Consider the following 19,914-nt stretch of genomic DNA (forward strand, 5'->3'; position numbering starts at 1 on the left):
AAGGTCAATAAACTCAGGCTCTGGTGAACTGATGGGGAAGCTGGTCCATAGCTGAGACCCCCCCACTAAGAAGGCCCTGCCTCCAGTCACACCCAGGCTCAACAGGAGGAGTGCTTGCTCAATGCTGCTGTATGATCACATGAGATAGTCTTTGAGATAACCAGGACCCAGTCCATATAGGGCCAGATTGTATCTTGCTGGCTCTGTCCCACTGGTGGGGAGCTCCATGGGCTCCTTCCAGATCACACGGGGGTGTAGCTACTCCATGCCTTAGCTGCAAGGGGTGGTGAGGGCGAGAGAGGGATGCACGGCCCCCATCTCCTCCCTGCCCCCTTGGTGCAGCTTGTGCCCCTGGAGGAGCTAGGAGGGAGCAGTCCCTGTGCTCCCCCAAACACAAGCACTGCACTTGTGCCCCGTCCCCACGTGGGGATGTGAGGGAGAGGGCAGGCACCAGACATCCTTCTCTCCCCCCGGGCCCCTGTTCTGGGCCGGGGCACGGAGTTGGCATTAAGGTGAAATCCTGGCCCCATTGGCATCAATGGCAAAACAGCTGTGGGGAGCAGGATTTCACCCCCAGGCTTCATAGGCTAAACTAAATCCCTTAAATTCCAGCCAGTGCAGACTGGGGACTCATCCCTAGGCATTTGATTGCTTGTGTGTACATGTGAGGCAGAGAGCGAGCTATATTGTGTGATTCCTTATTCTTTATTATTTTTACTACGGAAGCACCCAGAGGGCCCAGTCAGGGATCGGGGTCCCATAGCACTAATTGTTGTACATGTAGGTCATTTAAAAAAAGAGTCCTTACCACAAAAGGCTTACAGTCTAGACTGATCACCAGACCCAAGAGGGAGAGCAAACAAACTGAGGGGCAACTGTAGGAAGGCAGAGAAGATGGGGATAGTGAAACAAGCACTTCGTATGGGAAGCAGCTCACAGCTCACCATCTGTGTGGCCAGCTGCAGGGTTCACAGGCCTCGAGGCAAAGCCTCTACCCAAAGGGATCTGGAGGGGATGGTGCAGTCCATGGTTCTGTCTCTCTGAGATGGCTCCAGTGGTAGGAAAACGCCCCGCCAGCAGGCTGCTTGCCAGGCCTCCTGGGGACTGTGTGAACTGGAGACTCCCTGGTGTTCTGGGTCACCAGGGTTTGCCTGATCGCTGTTTCTCCTCTGGAATGAAACTGCAAAGCCGCTGGTTAAAAGACTGAGGACGTCTGCTGTGTCGTTTATCCCAGGTCAGAGAGACGCTGGCAGCCGAGACGGGGCTGAGTGTGCGAGTCGTGCAGGTTTGGTTCCAGAATCAGAGAGCGAAGGTACGTAACCTCGGGGGACGATATGGGGACTGGACTCAGTGACCCAGGAGGTCCCTCCGGCCCTATATTCTCCTGAAAAACACTGTCCTAGAGCTTTGCTCTTGCCTCCTCCATAGATTGACTTGTTTCAACCCTCTGCATTCCTTTCCTTCCTGAACAGATGAAGAAACTCGCGAGGAGGCAGCAGCAGCAGCAGCAAGATCAGCAAAACACCCAGCGGCTCAGTTCAGGTACTGCCCAAGAAGACCACCTAACCCCCTTGCTGCATGAGACCCCCATGACCACTGTCAGAAATCACAGAGAGGCTGCACGATGCTGCCCCCCCCCCCAAAATGTGGCACTGGTATTCCCAGTTCAATTGCAGTGCCCACTTTCTGCTGCCCATGTACCGTTTCCTGGCCTAGAACCCCAACTCCTATAGCTGGGATCTCCCATTCTGCTGCAAGACAGGCCCCCACTGCACTTCAGAACTCTGCCCGGGATCCCCCAGCTCTGAGGTGTGTTACCCCCAGATCCTCTAGCCCAGGCGTTCTCAAACTGGGGGTCGGGACCCCTCAGGGGGTCATGAGGTTATTATGTGGGGGGTCGCAAGCTGTCAGCTTCCACCCCAACCCCGCTTTGCCTCCAGCATTTATAATGGTGTTAAGTATAGAAAAAAGTGTTTTTAATTTATAAGGGGGTCACACTCAGAGGCTTCCTATGTGAAAGGGGTCACCAGTACAAAAGTTTGAGAATCACTGCACTAGCCCATTGTAGAATGTCCTACATGCATGGGGGAGTCTCCCCCTTAGCCAGCAGAGCTGAAAATGTTACTATCCGTCATAAGATAAACAGCTCACTTAGAAGCCCAGCCACAGCATGAGACTTGATAATCTCTTTGCAGCAGTGAGTTCCACTGGTTGCTTACATGCTGGGTGAAGTAGCGTTTCTTTTTATTACATGGCTTACAGCATAAGGGCAAGGGGCCGGCAAGGGCAGCTAGTGTGGGAAAGGGGGTCAGGGTTCTCACTGCCGCAAGGGGTGAGGCTAGGAAAAGGTGGTTTGGCTTTAATTAAAACAGAGACGACTAAGGGCTCGCTGCTTCTCTGATAACCTGCCTAGCGCACTGGGCAGGCAGGGGCGGGGGTGGCAAAGCTGTTCCTGCCAGCGAGGGAGAGATTCTCATTTCTGATAAGGCCCCTTGGTGCTGCTCTGGGAGTGCAAAGGAGCCTGAAGGGGAACGGGAATGGCCCCCTGGCTGGTGCAGAGCTGGTGAAAGGGCTCTACAACAGTCCTGATCTACAACCCTGGCCAAGGGGTGTTTTTGCACTAGGGAATAGGAGGGAGGGCTACGCTCGTGGCAGGGGGCGGGAAGGGACATGGCCAAATCACACTGCTCTTCATCTGTTCTCTGCATCCCAAGGCCCATGGGGAGTCATGGGAAGCCGAGAGTCAATTAGAGCAGCCCCAAGGAGGCTCTAACTTACACTGCAGGGCATGGTGGCCCCAGAATGACCCCAGAATACATGGTATGTGAAGGTGACTTAAAGCCACCTTTGTATTACCCCTCCATCCGGGCCCCAAGCATAGGGCTGGAGTGACTGACAGAGCATTCTCCTGGGAGCATGCAGGGCTATGACTTGTCCAGAAGTCTGGAGTGGACGGAGCCTGACAGACATCTCTGCCCATTTCTGCAGGAAAGGAGGGATGACAGCAGCACAGCACAGAGAGACGCTGATTCTGGCCAAAGGGGGCCAGAAGCTTAGGTGACAGGGCAAGAAGGGGGGAGCTGAGTCCTGGCGCTGGTGGGGTAGAGTAAGGGGTGCCACCGTGGGACTGCAGGCTCAGGGATATGTGTGAGAGAAGAGCCCGAAGGGGTGAGAAGGGACCCAGCACTGCTGCCTGGGGATGGGTTTGGAGTGCAGACCTGTGTAGCAGCCCAGGGAGGTTAGAAACAGGGGGGCCCTACAGCAGCATTTGGCTCTGACATCAGTTCTCCCTTGTCTTACAGCTCAGACAAACAATGGTGGGAATGCTGGCCTGGAGGGGATCATAAACCCATACACCACATTGGCCCCGCCACAACAGCTGCTGGCTATTGAGCAGGGCGTCTACAGCTCGGACCCCTTCCGGCAAGGGCTCACCCCGCCCCAGATGCCAGGGGACCATATGCACCCCTATGGTAAGAGCCTCTGGGAAATTGCAGTGCTCATCTCTAGGCACCTCTGCAGCGGGTCTCTTTCCACCCGCCAATACAGGGCCAGAATGGAGATTCCATCCTGACTTACACACACACGCCAGTTCTCACCTTCCCCGCGAGTCTCCACAGCTGGTGAGATTGGCGCCTTCCCGAAGCACATGCTGCCTTCCAGAGGTCCAGCTGGAGTGTCGTGAATCAGCAGCGCCCCCTAGTGTGAGCAGCGGCTGAATGCCCACACTCCAGCCCTTTAGCTCTGCTGGGGGACAGCGCTATGTCACTGCAAAGCACTTTGCTAGGACTGTCCATCGCCAATAATACTTCAACATCGTTTGTTTGCCTCACTTTAAGGTGCTGAGCCCCTTTTCCATGACCTGGATAGTGACGATACCTCACTTAGCAACCTGGGCGACTGTTTCCTAGCGACTTCAGAAGCTGGACCGCTGCAGTCAAGAATGGGAAATCCCATCGACCATCTGTACTCCATGCAGAACTCCTATTTCACTTCTTGAGCCTTGTCTGTGTCACCTGGCCAGGCACAGGTGCCTATGACATTACAGGCTAAACCCACTTCAGATATGGTGGGCGAGGAGTTTGTGTTGCTGGAATGCTGTCAGACAATATTTTGTAGCTCAGTATTTCCAAAGACTGAATAAGTTATGGATCGCATAGTGTAATGTTTTTATTAGAATCCTAGTATTAGATACTAAGTGTTTATTAGAGCTGGGCTGCTAGGTGTTTTCAACTTGAAATTTTAACAATGGGGGAAAAAACAGGTTAAACATTTCTATGAAATTTTGACATTCTCAATCTCCTGTTTACCCCCCTGTCCGGCTATAGAAAGGGTTGATTTAAAAAAAAATTATTCATGTATTTATTTATTTTTATTTTGAAATTTAGACTGAATTTTGATGGAGAAAGAAAAAAACAGGGAACACTTTGTGCAAAGTTTTCACAATTCTGTTACCCACACCCTCCCCCTGCAATTTAATGGGATTTATTTCAGCAAAGTTCTCTTGCCTGCGATATGCAAGTCAGACAAGATGATTGCATCGAGTGACCTTCTGGCCTTAGAGTCTCTGACCATACGATTTCAGTCCTCCTGTAGAAATGGTCCAAAACTTTTCAAATTTTGCAATTTTGGCAAAATTTGATGAAAAAACGGGGAAAATTTCAAAGAAATGTTCGCCTTTTTTTTCCCTGTTTCTCTACCAGCTCTAGTGTTTATTGACAAAAACAGGGACTTTTAATATAGACATTCTCATGCAAGTTTAGACATCTAGAAACTCCTAATCTGTCTCTCACTAACTGGGAAACTCCTGGCAAGAGGTAGGTATGTTTGGGTGTGTGCCTATGTGCCTGCACATGGGGTATGTGTGTAAATGTATGTATTCCACAGACACACCTGCATATAGTATCAACAAAGTTTATTCCTAATTCTATCAGAAATGTACTGTACAGCAAAAGTAACTTTATTTTCAGCGTGAACCATATTTAAGGAAATGCTTGATGCACTTAAGTTATAAGACAATAATTTACTTTTATAAAGGTTATGTTTAGTTTTCAAAAGCCCAGCGGCAGGGAAGGAACACTCAATTCCTTGCAATCGAGAAAGGAACACTCAATTCCTTGCAGTGGAGAGGTCTTTGGTGCTTTCCATCTGCTTGGTTGCTTTTAAAAGTTGGTTATAATCCAAAGAGTGTCCGTGTCAGTCATTGGAGCCTGATCCTGGGCCCACTGAAGCAAAAGGCAAAATTCCCATGGACTTTAATGGGGCAGGATCGAGCCCTGTATCTGCTCTGCTCCCTCTGTGTCTCTGAGTCACAGCTGCTGGCGTCACTGACCATCTCAGGAGTTTTCCATTCCTAGCCCGGTAGGAGCCAATAAAGCGATGGAAGAGTGAGATGGAATATGTTTTGCCCCATGCATCATCAGCAAGTGGATTAGCCCTAGACGACTGCAGATCTGGTGACCAGCACAGGATCCCAATTCTCCCAGTAAGGACCTGATCCAAAGCCCATCAAAGTCAATGGAAAAACTCCCATTGGTATCACTGTGCTTTGAATTGGGCCCTAGAAGGAGAACGGGAAGTAGTTTTTCATGATCTTGGGGAGAGTCTGCAGATCCTTGTGTGAACATTTACAGGGGGCTGTATTTGACCTTGGGCCAACCCTGATCAGCTAAGCTCAGATGGCAGAATCTAAGGGCTGGTCTACACTGGGAACTTACAGCTGCACAGCTACGCATAGCTGCTGGAACTAGGGGTGCTGCCGCACTCCCTGGCTTGAAGTGGTTTCCATCGTATCCAGGGTTTACAGTTTGGATCAATGGCTCTCAGCTCCCCCCACTGTAAAAATTGCTCCAGCCCACCTGCAGCTATGTCGCTCAGGGGTGTGATAAATCCACACCCCTGATCAACACAGTTAAACCGACCTAATCCTCTGTGTAGACAGTGCTAGGTGGATGGAAAAATTCTTCTCTTGACCTAGCTACTGCCTCTCGGGGAGGTAGATTACCTATGCAGATGGGAGAACCCATCCTGTTAAGCACAGATAGTGTCTACACTGAAGCGTTGCAAGTGTAGACACGCCTTACATTGCTGCTGCAGCTGAGCACAGATGGATTTCCAGTACCCAAGCGGGAAGTGTGAAGCCAGCACTTTGGGTTTGCTCATGCGAATGCTTAGTTTGCGGCCAGCTGGGGTGTGAATCTACACTGCACTAGCTGTCCATGCGGACCCTGCTGTTGGGCACTAACCGTTCCCTAGTGCATTTTAATCTGCTCCAGTTGCAAAGCAGGCTAGATCAAAATGCACTGACAGAACCTTTGGTGCTCAGCAGCAGGGTCCAGACGGACACGTAGCTTGCAGCAAGCCCAGGTGTCAATCTACCCAGCATTAGCTTGCCGCACCCTAAGTGTTTGCAGAGATGAGCCCTGAGAAACACCCTCCATTTGGACCTGATCCAAAGCCCATTGACATCAGAGGTTTTCCGATCGAGCCCTTCATTTGAAAACGGAGGTTCAACACTGGATCCACATGAGCTATTCTTCCGTCTCTGGAAGAGAGAATACATATGGAGCCTCACACGGTCACTTTTCTTTAAGCAATGGGTTACCCTGCTCTTTGCTTCCCCAGTGCAGCACAAAAGCATGAAATGTCAATGTCCCAGTGGTCTTTGGGACAAATCAAGTGTGGGAGGGCTGCCTGCTTTCAACCCACGTGCTCCATTGAACCGCTGGGGAAGCCGCGGGCACCTTGGCAGAGTTTTTCTTAGAATCAAGCCCTGTGCTGAGGCAGGTGCAGACGACTCCTTATCCTATTATAGTTTATGTGTTGTGTAATTTTGTGCTGTTGTTATGGATAAATTATGCAAACAACAAAATGTAAATGAATGAAAGTAACTGTGGTGCTGTAGTTTCCGGCTAGCGGCCATGTTAAAGACCTGACACTGAATGTAACGGGGGGCTGATGGATGAAAATGACACACCATCGGAAGTGATGTACGAAGATTAAATTAAAAATCTCCGCAAAGTGGCTGGTCTCTTTGTGTGTGAGATGTTCTGTTTACTCTGCAGTTATCAGAAGGGTGGGGATGTCAAGGAGGAAGAGGAGTTGGGCAGGGCATAGTGAGATAAACTGACCAAAGAAGGATTTAGACTGAATAGTAGGCAATATATATATATATATACATATATATATATATATGTATATATATATATATATATTTAACAATGAGGGCTCTATTCGACAGGGGAATAGCCACTCATAAAGAAGCAATCAAAAGTCCACAACCGGTCTGTACCTCTGCCTCCCACTCAGAAATAAACCAGTCGCTGCTTTCCAACTGGAAAGCCCCACTAACTGGCATTTCAAAGTCAAAGGGGTAACATCAAACGGGACAAAACCCTGGAGAATCCCTGCCAGGGCTGGGGAAACGTGGTAGACAAAACAAACTATAGCAATAGGGATTTTCCATCTCTAACTCCTGGGATGTTACAGCCCTACTCTGTTGCATTGCCTGGTGTTTGCTCACTTTATGAGGCCTGAACCAGAGCCTTTGAAGACTGTGGGAGTTTTTCCATTCACTTCTTTGGGCGTGGGATAAGGTCTTTCTGATGCTGTCTTTTGGTAACCATTCATTGAAGCACTTTGCGCAACTCATTGTTTTCCTGCACTGGCTCAGTGGTCACCATAGGATCAGTCCCCCCTTATACGGAAACCACCAGGATCCTCACTTGCATGTATTCGGACCATTGGTTAGCTGTCTTTTAAAGCAAGCGGTGGTTGTGCCTTCCTTTAACTCTGGCAAGTTTGGTTTCAAAACAGACAAGTGGAACAGGGATTGTGTCTAGCTGAATCGGGGTAGTGCTTAGCACAATGGGGCCCAGATCCCCCCTGTTCTTGCCTGTTAGACGTGGGGCTGACACACCGGCTGTGTCCTGACAGTGGTGCTGCAGGTAATTCAACAGGTATTCCACACCCCGCACCGATATGATCTCGATCACAGGTAAACGCTGTCAGAACTGCCAGCCGCACCAGGGAGGTTTTAATACTAACAAGGTCACAGAAGGTCTCTCTGGCTGTTCCTATGTCTTTCTTTGCTGCTTGTATGGCTGCCTGGGGGGAAGTCAGTGAAGAGAAAAGCACAGAGGCGGAGGAAGTTGGGGACAGGGATTTCAATTCACCCCTCTGCAGAAGATTTAAATCGTGCTTAGACCTTATAGTGGGTGAACTTCACTCCGGGTGCTGAAGTGAGAGACCAAATCCTACAGGGTTGGTGGTGAGGATCAGGGCTGGCTGAACTGACACAGATAAAACAAACCACCTCCTAACCAAAAACCTGAAGCCTTTGGAAGTTTAAACTGAAACATCTTCATTTCTCTCTCTCCCCCCCCCCCCCACCCTTTCAGACTGGGAAATCAACGGGAGTTAGATGCCTAATACCTTTGAAAATCTAGGTCTTGCTTCCTAGAAACAGCCAAATGTTGCAGACTAAGGAGGCTGGGTTGGTTGGGATATTAGTCCAAGCAGCTGGATACTTGCTGGAACCTCTGGACTTCAAGGGGTTCAGTAATCGTGGCTGGAAGGAGTTATGGAACAATGTCCTAATAATAGGATTGCTTAAAGAGGCAGGAATGAAAGGAATCTGGCCTTAGGCAATGATGATCAAAACCTTTCAGATCTCCTCTGAAAAAGACAGGTAAAAGCCACTGTGCTATTAGCTAGAGGCCAAATCGTACAGACAGCTCTCACTCCGGTAAAACTCCCATTGAAGCCAGCTGGAGTTTCACCTCAGTAAGGGCTTGGGCTGGTGTTTTCAAAGCCAGGCATTGAAACCCTACTGAAATTCAGTGGGCGATGGGCACTGCCCTCCTTCAGCCTCCTTTGAAAGGGCTTGCGGTAGGCTGGGCCGCTTGGGCTCCCAGATCTGGCCATACAAATATAGAAATGTCTGAGGTGGGTTCGCTACTGGCCATATCAATGTATTTCAGAGCTTATTCCCCATTGATGATATTTCTTTGTAAGACAGCGATGCTCCCAGTGGTGTGTAGGGCACAGCAAGCCCTGGATTGCAGTGAAAATATGGTTTCTTAAACCTGTCCTCCACCAGAAATGATTTCTAGGCACGTGGCAGGTCTTTCCTGTGCCTTCTTCAGAGGTGGCTTTACAAAGCTGCTGGCTAGACTGCTTCTGATACCGCCAACTGCCCCTCAAATGGCCCTGCTCAATGGGACGATATCTCTTCTGGCCTAATGAGCTCGTTCCTTTTGCCCAGATTGTGGGTCTCGGCAAGTCCATAGCCACAGCAGCCCAGATCTGCAAAGGTATTTAGGTGCCTATTTCCCACTGAAATCAATGGCAGGATAGCACCTCAGTACCTTTGAGGAGCTGGGCCGTTGTCACTTGTTATCAATCTGCACCCTCCATTTTGCATTGGGTGGCACCCATGAAGGTGCATAGGCATCTAAACACCAGACTTAGGTGCCTAAATCCCAGTTTTGGTTCCACTGTGATCTGCAAAATTCCTCCTATAAGCATCTGGACTCACTGGCTGCCTACATTTTTCAGAGTAAAAGTCCCCTATATTCCCTGGTGGTCACATTCCAGTCTCTGGGCATGCTCACTCTTAGGGGTCTGGCCCCCTAAGCCCAGGGCGATTCACAAACCAGGGGAAGTTAGGAGTTCACAAGTCTAAGTTATGGGCAGGGCCCGATTTGGCAAGTGGCCTCTGAGCACTTGTACTGGATTAGGTCCCCTTCAAAATGCAGGGGGAAAAGAGCAGGAGGTATGGGTTATAACTCCTAGCCTAGTAGTTAGAGCACTTCCCTGGGGTGTGGGAAACCCAGTGCATTCCCCCTCTGCCTGATGGGGGGACAGGATTTGAACAAGGGTCTCCCACCTCTCAGGAGAGAGCACTCTAACCCCTAAATTATGGGATGCTCTATGCAAGTCTCCCTCAGCCTCTCCTGGTGAAGCTGTAGCACGCTGGATAACTAAGGAATGAGTGATTGGAGCAGGGGGACTGGACCCAGAGTCTCCCACCTCCCAGGTGGGTGCCCAATCCACTGGGCAAAAAAGTCATTGTCTGGCCCATTGTGGATAAATACATAAATAGTCATTAGGCCAGAGAAAGAGAGCAAGACAGCATGAAGACGCTGAAGCCTGGTGGTTTGGGCACCTACCTAGGAGGTGGCAGACCCTGGGTCCAGCCCCCCTGCTCCAATCACACTTTCCTGATTTATCCAGAGGGCAACAGTTTCAACATTTATTTTTTATTTATTTATAACAGGAGAGACTGAGGGACTCTTCCATCAGAATCTACTAAAGCTCACTGGTTAGAGTGGGCTGTGCAGGAGTAATAGATCTCTGTCTGAATCCTTTGCCACCCTCCCCCCAACTCTGAGGGAGAATTAAACTTGGATCTCCCTCATCCCAGAAAAGTGCTCTCATGACTGGGCTGAAGGTTCTAAGGTGGACACCTCCTCCTCTGGCCATTTTGTGAGGCACCGGGTAGGCACCTAATGCATTCCCTCAAAAAGTGCCTTGGGCACCTAAGCCCCCCGACTCCAGACAGTTCGTGGATCTCAAAGTAGAGCTAGGTCCCCTCCCTGAAGCCTGGATTTAGGCGCTCAGCTCTGAGGGAGGGGAAGGGTTTAGCACACCCCTTTCTTGGTGGCACCTCTCAGGTTGTCCGCCTTGCATGCTGGCTTTTGTGGATTGCATTCTAAGGCGCCTCTCTCTCCCCATTCACTGTACAGGGAGCCTTGGTGCCTAACTCAAGCTTTGTGGGGTGCAGTGTTGTTCCTGTGAAGTTCTAGACACCTCAAAGTTAGGCACTGTGATGCTCAGCATCTCAACACCTAAGTCCCTTTGTGGATCCCACCCCTATGGCTACACTAGAAATGCTGCAGCTGCACAGCTGTAGTGTAGACACTGAGGACTTGTCTACACAGACACACAGCTGCCCTGCTGCACTGATTCAATGTAAGCATTACCTACAGTGACAGAAGGGATTCTCCTGTCAGCGTAGTTAATCCACCTCCCCAAGAGGTGGCAGCTTGATCTATGGAAGAATTCTTCTGTCAACCTAAAAAGCGACAAAGAGTCCTGTGTCACCTTATAGACTAACAGAAATATTGGAGCATAAGCTTTCGTGGGTGAATACCCACTTCGTCAGATGCATGTCAACCTAGTGTTGTCTACACCAGGGCTTAGGTCAGCTTAACTACGTTGCACAGAGTGTGAAATTTTCCACAACTTCTGAGTGATGCAATTAAACCAGACTAATTTGGTAGTGTCCCCCTGCCTTTGTGACTGCCCTTTTGATTGTGAAACTGTTCTGAGCCCTCCCCTTGGCTCTGTCACCTCCTCTAGAGCTGAAAACATCAAGAAGTGTCAGAAGAAATCCTTCCATCTAGCAGAGGGCTAACAATGGAGAACAATCAAGAGTCATTAAATTAGATGATCTTCTGTTCAAAGGGAAATCCCTGGAATAATGATCTGGCTGCAGTGTAGAGAAACCAGTTTGATCAGGTGGGCCATAGCTAAGCAACAGATCACCTGACGAGGGACTTGAAGCCGCTCAGTGGTCACCTGACAAGGGCCTGGAACTCTATAAAAGGAAGGTGCTCTCACTACCCCATCCATTTTAGAAGCAGGTTAGAAGCAGGCAAGGCTATGGGGAAGGAAGGGTCCTGAGATCCTGAAAGGAGATGGACCAGCTCCCAAAGCACTTTCAGAATGGTGAGAAAATGGAGGCAGGGTTTTACATGAAGGTTTTGTTGCGTTTCCATAGATCTGCATATCTCTAGTACTGTCAGAGAGTAACATGTGTGTGTGTTTAGAAATTCCTTTGCAGAGTCTCTTTGTTACTTGCTTTTACTGTCATCTAGCCCTTGAACAAAGGAACAATAAACCAGATTTGGTGGAACTCTGGGAATGTGCAAAAGCTCCTAAGCAGGCTTGGGAGAGCTGGTGCTACTTTCAGGGCCTAGACAGTTGGACTGTCCCCAGCTCTCAGAAAGGGATGCTACACAGAGGATCTCCTCCCTGAGAGAGGGTGGAGCGATCCAGGGTCACTGACAATGCTTAGACTCTGCCCAGCCCTAGCAAGACCTGAGCATGAAGAATCCAGGGGCTTGGATCCAAACAAGGAAATCTGCTGAGCATCCAACAGGGGAGCCCCTCCAAGGGTTTAAGAGGGGCCTATATTTTTGGGTGCCCAATTTGAGCAACATTAAAGGGGTCTGAGTGTCAGAGGGCACGTGCTCAACACCTTCTGAAAATCAGACCCCAGGATGGTATCTCGAATTGGGCATCCCAAATCGCTGGTTTCTTTGGAAAATCTTGGCCAGGATTCTTCTAGCTATCTTTCCTATCCCCATGGCATAGCCTTCTCTCCTGACGTTTCTGGGAGACTACAGCCCTCTGCTTTCAACAGAGCAGGTTCAGCTGTACCGTGCAATGCACATGTTAGGCAAATCCTGATCCTCTGGCCCGGAGGAGGACACAGTCCCTTTCATTCTGTGTACATGGACTCTACCCCAAATGCTCAGGTGGGCCATAACTAAGCAACGGATCACCTGATGAGGGGGCTTGAAGCAGCTTAGGGTGGTCATCTGATAGGGCTCTTTCACTGGCTACCTCTTTACTTTGACCCTTGTCCCCTTGTGGTGGGATGATGGGATTGCGGGAGCACCAAATGTCTGCACACCAATTTTTAGCTTCTCCCCTCCTACTCCCCCCCGGCAAAAAACCCAAGTCAGTTGACCCGGGCCAGCTGCAGGTGTTTAAGTGCTGTGTAGACATATCCTAAGTGGCCAAGGAGCACCAGCTGCAATGGTGACCGTTGTCTCCTAAGCAATGAACTGAAGCCCATCAAGTCATCTGACCTAGGGGAGCCAGCAGTCAGCACATGACCGACAACTTTCAGCCCCTGTCGCTATCAGCCCTCTTATCAGCTACGTGTCAGGTTAAAACTTCGCTATGGCCCATTACTGATCTCCTGAGTTGTCCAGTTCACGGGGAAACCTCTCCATGTGAGGGGCACTTTTGTGGTGCTAACCTAACACTTTCAATTCCATTTCTGCTTAGCCTGCTCCCGGCCCAGTTAGTGCCTTGTTTCCTTCTCTGGGTCAGACAAACTACAGCCTGCCACCAGATTGAGAAGGAAAGAAACGGGGGGTTTCTCTGGGAGTCTTCTACAGAAACCAAGTCATTCCCGTTTTACCCAAAGCAAGGACACTGAAGGGGAAGGACCGGGCTGCGACCTTGGCGTCTCAGTGGGAACACTGAATTAACAAAGCCCCCAGTGTTTTCAGAGGCTGCTCCATGGCCAACCGAAGATCAAGGCAGAGATTACCTTTCAGGTGAGGCTACTGATTAGATGATATTGATAGGAAGGAACTAGCTAGCTCTGAATGACATTATGTTAATTAATTTGCTTCCAGTGACGAGTTTATACAGGACTTGGCCAGAGGTAGCATGGAATGAAGCTGAAATAGACTCAGCCGAAGTCAGCTGGAGCACGTGAGCTTCTAAGCAGCAAAGGTCCAAGGCTGCGCTGTCCAGAAGCACGTAACAATGGGGGCAGGAATTCTGTGTCCAGAACAAATACACTCCAAATTATGTGTCAGATCCTCAGCTGGCTTAAATCAGCATCGCTCCGTTGAAATCAATAGAGTGATGCTGATTTAGACCAGCTGAGGATCTGGCCCTAAATAGACCCGAGCAGTGGAGAAAAGCAGCGGTTGCTAAGTGGCATGTTTGGGAACCCAGAGGTTAAACTGCAAAAAGGAGAGAGGAGGGTGTAGGTAGAAGCTTGCCAGTTCTGGTGGCTGCAGGTTGTCGGTGGGAGGACACTGCGTTGTCTTGTGTCTGTGTGGGGAAGGGAATCAGTGCACCTGAAGGAAGCTCATAGCCAGACATGGGAAAGTGATTGTGTTTGTGTGTGGAGCTGTGTAGGGGAATTCCTTGTGCTTCCAGGTGGTCTCCTGCCCCTCTCCACCTCGAGGGGTGGGGTAATCTCAGTCCTTGGCCTTGTTCCACGAGGGAAGGTGGGAATAGGGTCTCCCTTTTCCCCAGGAGGGGAGGGAGAGCTGGAGGCAGAAGGCTTTGCCTCTTTTCCCCCTCGGGAGAGGAGGGGAGGTAAGTGGGGGACTCCGATGGGACAGCTCTTCTCCCTACTGGCAGGAAAGGTCTGGAGCCTCATGCGCTCCATAGCCAGGCACCAGCTCTGCCTACTGCTCCCTGTTCAGCTTCCCTCACCTGGTGAGGCCCAGTTTCAGCAGCCAGCAAGAAGGCAGAGCTCCATGAGAGGAGCTTCCCAAGCCCAAGAGAGTGACAGAAGCGGATGGTGCTGGAGCTGCAGAAAGGCCTTAGGGTTTTTGCTGTGGCAAAACAGCGAGGTTCTCACTTCCCACGTGGCAATGGGGAGTTCTCCACTCCGATGGAGGATCAGGTAACTCACATAATCAGTCCAATACAAGCGTGGGCTCCGTCTGCGGAGGCGGTTGGGCAAACAGGTGCATTTCTCGTCTCCAGACCAGGATGCAGAACAGAACTGATTCTTAAAGAATTTGATGACTGTGTTAGTGGACAGGGAAGCATTAAGCAAAATGTCATGAGTCAAGTAAAATCCGGTCTCGTGCATGTGGTACAAGTAGAGATTCCTGAGAGTCTATGGCTACCAAATCCTGCGGGTCTTGCACAGTGGTGCCATTGGTATCCGGTCCCTGGGGGTGGAGGTGGTGGATAAATTACCATTTTATCTCTTTTATGGTTTAATCATTTGCCGAGTGTCTTCATGTTTAAACCAAATCCGAGTTTTTAACTCCTGGGTGTATTTTCCAGCACAAAGCACCATCCAATGCTAACCCTCTACTCCCTTAAAACCCTTTGTATCAAGTGCAAGGGGTTGAATCAATAGCTTTGCAAACTCTTCAGGTGCAAAAGTGATGCTGGGAGCCAGATCCTCCGGTAGTGAAAATGGCACAACTCTGTTGCTTTTGCTGAGTTCCATCCCTTGAGGGTCTGGCTTTCTATGCACCGTTTCAGCAGGAGGGAAAGTTCACTGCAAAGTTTTATATAAACCTGTGGCAAGGGAAATGTGCAATGGAAATGCAGACAAAGGGCCAGATTCTCACCTGGTGTAAATGGGCAGAACGCTCGTCAATAGAGCTGCAATGGCTGAGGCTAGCTGAGGATCAGCCCCACTGAGTGCTGCTCTTCTCTCAGCATTGGTCATCTAGAGGTGACCGCAGACCTCCGACAGTCGGTGGTTTCCAGGTTGACATGTATAAGGTCACAGACAGAAGATGAGTGTATCCAACTGATCAAACACTGTTGGGCCTTTTAACAAAGAACCCGGATTCCAGATACCTCGGCTCCCTCTAGGCTGCTGCTTACGAAGAAGGGCTCATATTTCTCCTTTGGTGATCTGCCCATGAAAACGAGATGGATTCCTTTCACAGGGGCACTTGATGGGGTGAATTCTGTACTCGGAATGGCGTATATCCAGACTGTGACTGGAGTTACTCTGAAGGCACGTGGGTAGAATGAAGGGCAGGGTTTGGCTACAGTAGTGATGGCCAACAGTTGACTGGCAAAAATTACGTGCAGTCACAGATAGCAGCTTCTCAGGGAAAGAGCAATGGCCTGCTGTTCCTCCTCTGGTTTTATACTGCTGTGACTCCATTAGCTTCAATAGCTCTGCTTCTGACTGATGCAAATGTGAGTGGGACAGACTGCAGCCTCCCTTGGGTGGCCCATGCAAAGGCCGGCTGGAAGGACAGGCTTGGGCGAGTGCCGGCCTGCCGCCAAGATGTTCCCCACCAGGAGCAGTGCAGCAGAAAGCAGGCATGGAGGGTGGGGAAGAGCAGGGTATAGGAGAAGCCGTGGCCTTCCCCACCACAGTAGGCACTGGCCAGCAGGAGAGACCCCAGGTCCCTGTGAAATGGAAACCAGAAAGTGCATGTAAATAGCAGCTGCTGCGACCTGTGTCTGTAATGACCACCAATCACTCCCATCCTGAGATAATGAGGTGGCCGGCATGGAGCAGTGTGAACAGCAGTACCCTAACAACAGGTGCCCACCAATGCACCCTGGAGCCCAGGTACTCGTGACAGCCATCAGCAGGGCTACCCAACACCCACAGCTCATGGGGAACAGATCACGGGTGGGAAAATCAAGAATAAGAGGCCTGTGCATAGGAGGCATGACGCGTCTGTGACGTGAGCCACTGCATCACAAGATGCTGTCCATACACGTGCCGGGGAGCCAGCTGTCTTTTGTCAGCACCACTGAGCCCCAGGCAGTGAGCCGGAATCCAGCTTAGGAATGTGCTGCACAGCTGCCAACTAACGTGGGCGATACCAAAAGCAGGGGAAAGAGCAATAACATTTCTAGGGGAACAGGCAGCACCGCCTATTACAGTCGCCAAATGCTGTCCGTTATAAGACCCTGGTTTCAGGGGTTTATAACTTTACCAAACTTTAACCATTTGGTCTAAAATATCCCATGCTGGGTGTCTGCCTCAGAGTGAATTTTCTTTTTAAGTTTCAGACCAAATAACTCAGCTGTTTTCGAGACTAAGATTAAGGAGAAAATATGTATTTTGCCCATGTTGAAAAATTCTGTTCCATTGAGAAGCTCTAGCGCCCCCTTGCTTTGGATCAGGGAGTTGGAATGTGTCAGGTGGTCACTGTGGTGTCAGGGACGTGCTTTTGCCACCACTGGAAAATTTAGCCAAGTTATAAGCCTCTGAAACATCTCAGTGTGCACATGCTCAGTGGGGACGTGTTAGAGCACGCCACCTATAACCGCTGAAGATTCCTTCTTCACTGAGCATGCTCCATCACCTCACAGCTCCTAGAGCTGAACAGACTGCATGCACTGTCCCCATAGAGCAACTGAGCATGTTCCCTCCTGTGGTTGCAGGGCAGAGCAGGACTTGGCTGCTGTTGCTACTCCTGGCTGCTGCAGTGCTGGGCACTGGAACTAATAGCACTGAGAGTGTGTCCTGTGCATTTAGTGCTCCCCCTGCTGGTACAAAGAGCCAGAAGAGAGCAGCCCCACTGCAGTGCAGAAGGGTGAAAATGAACAGGTGGGGGCCAGTGGGAGAGGGGGCACAAGGACCAGGGGATGGGGAGGTTAAATAGGGAGAACAGCAGGAGCTGGAGTGGGCAGATGGGAGCACACAGGGACAGAGACATGCTAGAGACAAAATAAAGTTGTGAAACCCACTAGCAAAATGTCTCAGCCCTCCTCTAGTCACTGGTCCACATAAAGGATAACAGCCTGCTACTGCTACCAGTTACTCTGTTTTTTAAAACAGGAAATTGCAACCTTAATATTGTTTAATATAGTTTTTGGATGTAAAGTCACGTATTCAAAAGTTAGGAAATGCCAGAATTAAGGTTGTCCATTTAACCTTAACTTGACCCTCTTGTACATAAGCATTATGATCGTCTTTAATTACATGGTCACAGAATATTTTTTTTTCACAGGACCCCTGCCTCATTCAGTGCACAGGATGGACCTGCTCTGGGGATAAATCAGGGTTGTGTTGTGAAGGAGGCTGTTGACTGCAGGACCCCTGCTTCATTTGTTGCAGAATTGGGAAGGTTTGTCATGAATGAGGTAGGAAGAAAAAGGACAGTCTCATGGTCAAGGCAGTTGAATGCTACCTTGGAGAACTGGATTCTATCCCTGCCTCTGCCACAGAGTTACTGTGTGATGCTGACAAGTCACGTACACCAAACTTTTCACAGGTGGTCACTGATTATCTGCTCCTTGTTTTCTGGGTGCCCAACATGAAACACCTGGGGCCAGGTTTGTCAAAGTGCTGAGCACTCACAGCTGCAACTGAAGTTGACTGGAGCTGTACTTTGAACATATAAAGTGGCACAAAATTGCTAATTTCTCTGAAAAATCAGGCCAGGTGAGTCTAAATTAACTGGCATGCTTGACAATCTTGGCTTTAATCTCCATGTGCCTCAGTTTGCCCCCCTCATCACAGAGGGGTGTGTGAAGCGAAATTAACATTTGTGAAGCACTCAGATACTGTGGTGAGAGCACCAGAGAAACACCCAGAAGGAAACGAATAATTCTGTGTTCAATGCAGGGGTTGGATGGCATGCGGTAAATAAGGCACAGGGCTGTCACTGTTTCATGGCAACTGCACCTGTATCTCTCCCCTTCGTGGCCCGCTCCAGGAATGCCCAGTCAGGTCTCAGGTCTCCAGGCATCCCATGTCTCTAGGTAAGGACCCTTGACCCGCTCCCTGGGGGTCAAGGGTCCTTATAGTGGGTTTTTAAGGCTGCACAGCTCCCTGCATTACACTATGCTATCCCCAGCAAATCAGACTGCCTAAAAGGAGCACCTGCACTTTGCTTTCTCTCCGAGTACGGTGAACAGCGTATTGCCAGCAGTTACAAGTTCCCACCCAGCTCTTTCTAAACAAGCACATTTATTCTTAAGGTAAAAGCATTACCGAAAAACCATATAAAAGTTCCTATAAATGTACTAAGAGCTTACCAGAGGTCACCCCTCAGTCTTATGGGGCTGTAGTCAGCCAAAGTTCTTCCAACCCTTCTGTTTGCTGGACCAGAAGGAAGGCCCTGAGTCAGTTTAAATGTAACCTTTGTATAGCAAAAGTCCTTTCTTTGTCTGCTTTTTCTGAAAAACCTAGTTTGAAGCAGTATATACAAGCTTCCCCGGGGGGGCGGTGCCTCTCTGGAGGTGTTTACAACCTGAGTGATTCATCTCAATTGCCCCCTCGCTGTCTGTGCATTGGGGTTGCAATATCTGTCATGGTGGGGGGCCCACAGTGAATGTGGAGGATAAAAAGAAATATTGAATAACTAGCAGTTCCCTGAATGAGGCACGGGTCCTGTGGAACAAATAGTAGGTGATCATACAATTAAAGACTCTCCGAATGCAGACGTACAAGGGGGCTGAATTAAGGTTGCACTGGATGGTTTGGGGGAAAGTAAAGAGATCTGACTCCTTAAAGATCTAGGGTAAAATTATCAGAAGTGACATAAGAGCCCAAATCCCAGTGAGGGAGGGTTAAACTAGACGAGGGTGTTAGACTAGTTGATTCTTGCAGTCCCTTTTAACCCTATGATTTGATGACTTTCAGTGGGCTTTCAGTGGTCTAAGTCACTAGATACTTTTGAAAGTTTTACACTTAATGAAAGAGGGAGTGATTGGCCGGGAATAGACGGACTAAAGGGAAATGATATGAATGAGGAAAGAAGGGTCAGCTGTGTTCCCATATAAACTAAGACAACGCAAAATGTGTCAAATATGATGGAGAAAAAAGAACCTTCTTATCCGTGATCTAATTCAGCATGACTTCAATGGAGAGAACTTGGCCCAAGATATTAAAGGCCATTAATATTAAAGGATATTAAAGTGATTCTACAGATCACTCATTGTGCACATTTTGACTATGCACTCATCGTGTGCAGCAACCTTGGGCTGAAACGCACCAAGCCATCTCAGGGTTGTGGATGCCTGATTTCCATTAAAATGTGAGGAATTCTGTGCTCAGATCCCTAAAGTGGCTTTAAAAATCTCAACCCTAGTTTTTCTTAAAGAACATCCTTGCCCGCTATTTGTCAAATGGTGCTTATGATGTACAAACTCTCAGAATAGCAAACCATAAAGCACAGACACTAAGAAATGTTAAAAAATCAAATAACAAACCATCTTCCCTATCATAACACCCAAGAGGGTATTGTACGTTATGGAACAAACCCCCAACTGAAGAAGAATTCACCACTATGCTCTGCTGACACAAGTTCTTTACTCTTCCAAATATGGATTTAAAATTCATCCCATTCTGTTTAAATAGTGCATCTGTCCGCTTCTCTCTCTCCTCTTTGGCAGTGAGGAGCTGCTGCTGTGTAACTTAGGAAC

General features: G+C 49.2%; 1 protein-coding gene across 1 annotated transcript in view; it reads left to right on the forward strand.

Annotated features, from left to right (window-relative positions):
- LOC112107429 (LIM homeobox transcription factor 1-alpha) overlaps positions 1–4,000 on the forward strand; it is a 151,265-nt gene extending 147,265 nt beyond the window's left edge. The window contains exons 5-8 of the mRNA XM_024201124.1: positions 1,235–1,312; positions 1,473–1,542; positions 3,303–3,473; positions 3,840–4,000. Coding sequence (XP_024056892.1) covers positions 1,235–1,312; positions 1,473–1,542; positions 3,303–3,473; positions 3,840–4,000 — 480 coding nt within the window. The remainder of the gene's footprint in view (positions 1–1,234; positions 1,313–1,472; positions 1,543–3,302; positions 3,474–3,839) is intronic.
- Positions 4,001–19,914: the final 15,914 nt, after the last annotated feature.

This window comes from Terrapene carolina, unplaced genomic scaffold, assembly GCF_002925995.2.
Source record: "Terrapene carolina triunguis isolate 2854851 unplaced genomic scaffold, T_m_triunguis-2.0 Scaffold210, whole genome shotgun sequence".
Classification (NCBI taxonomy): domain Eukaryota; kingdom Metazoa; phylum Chordata; order Testudines; family Emydidae; genus Terrapene; species Terrapene triunguis.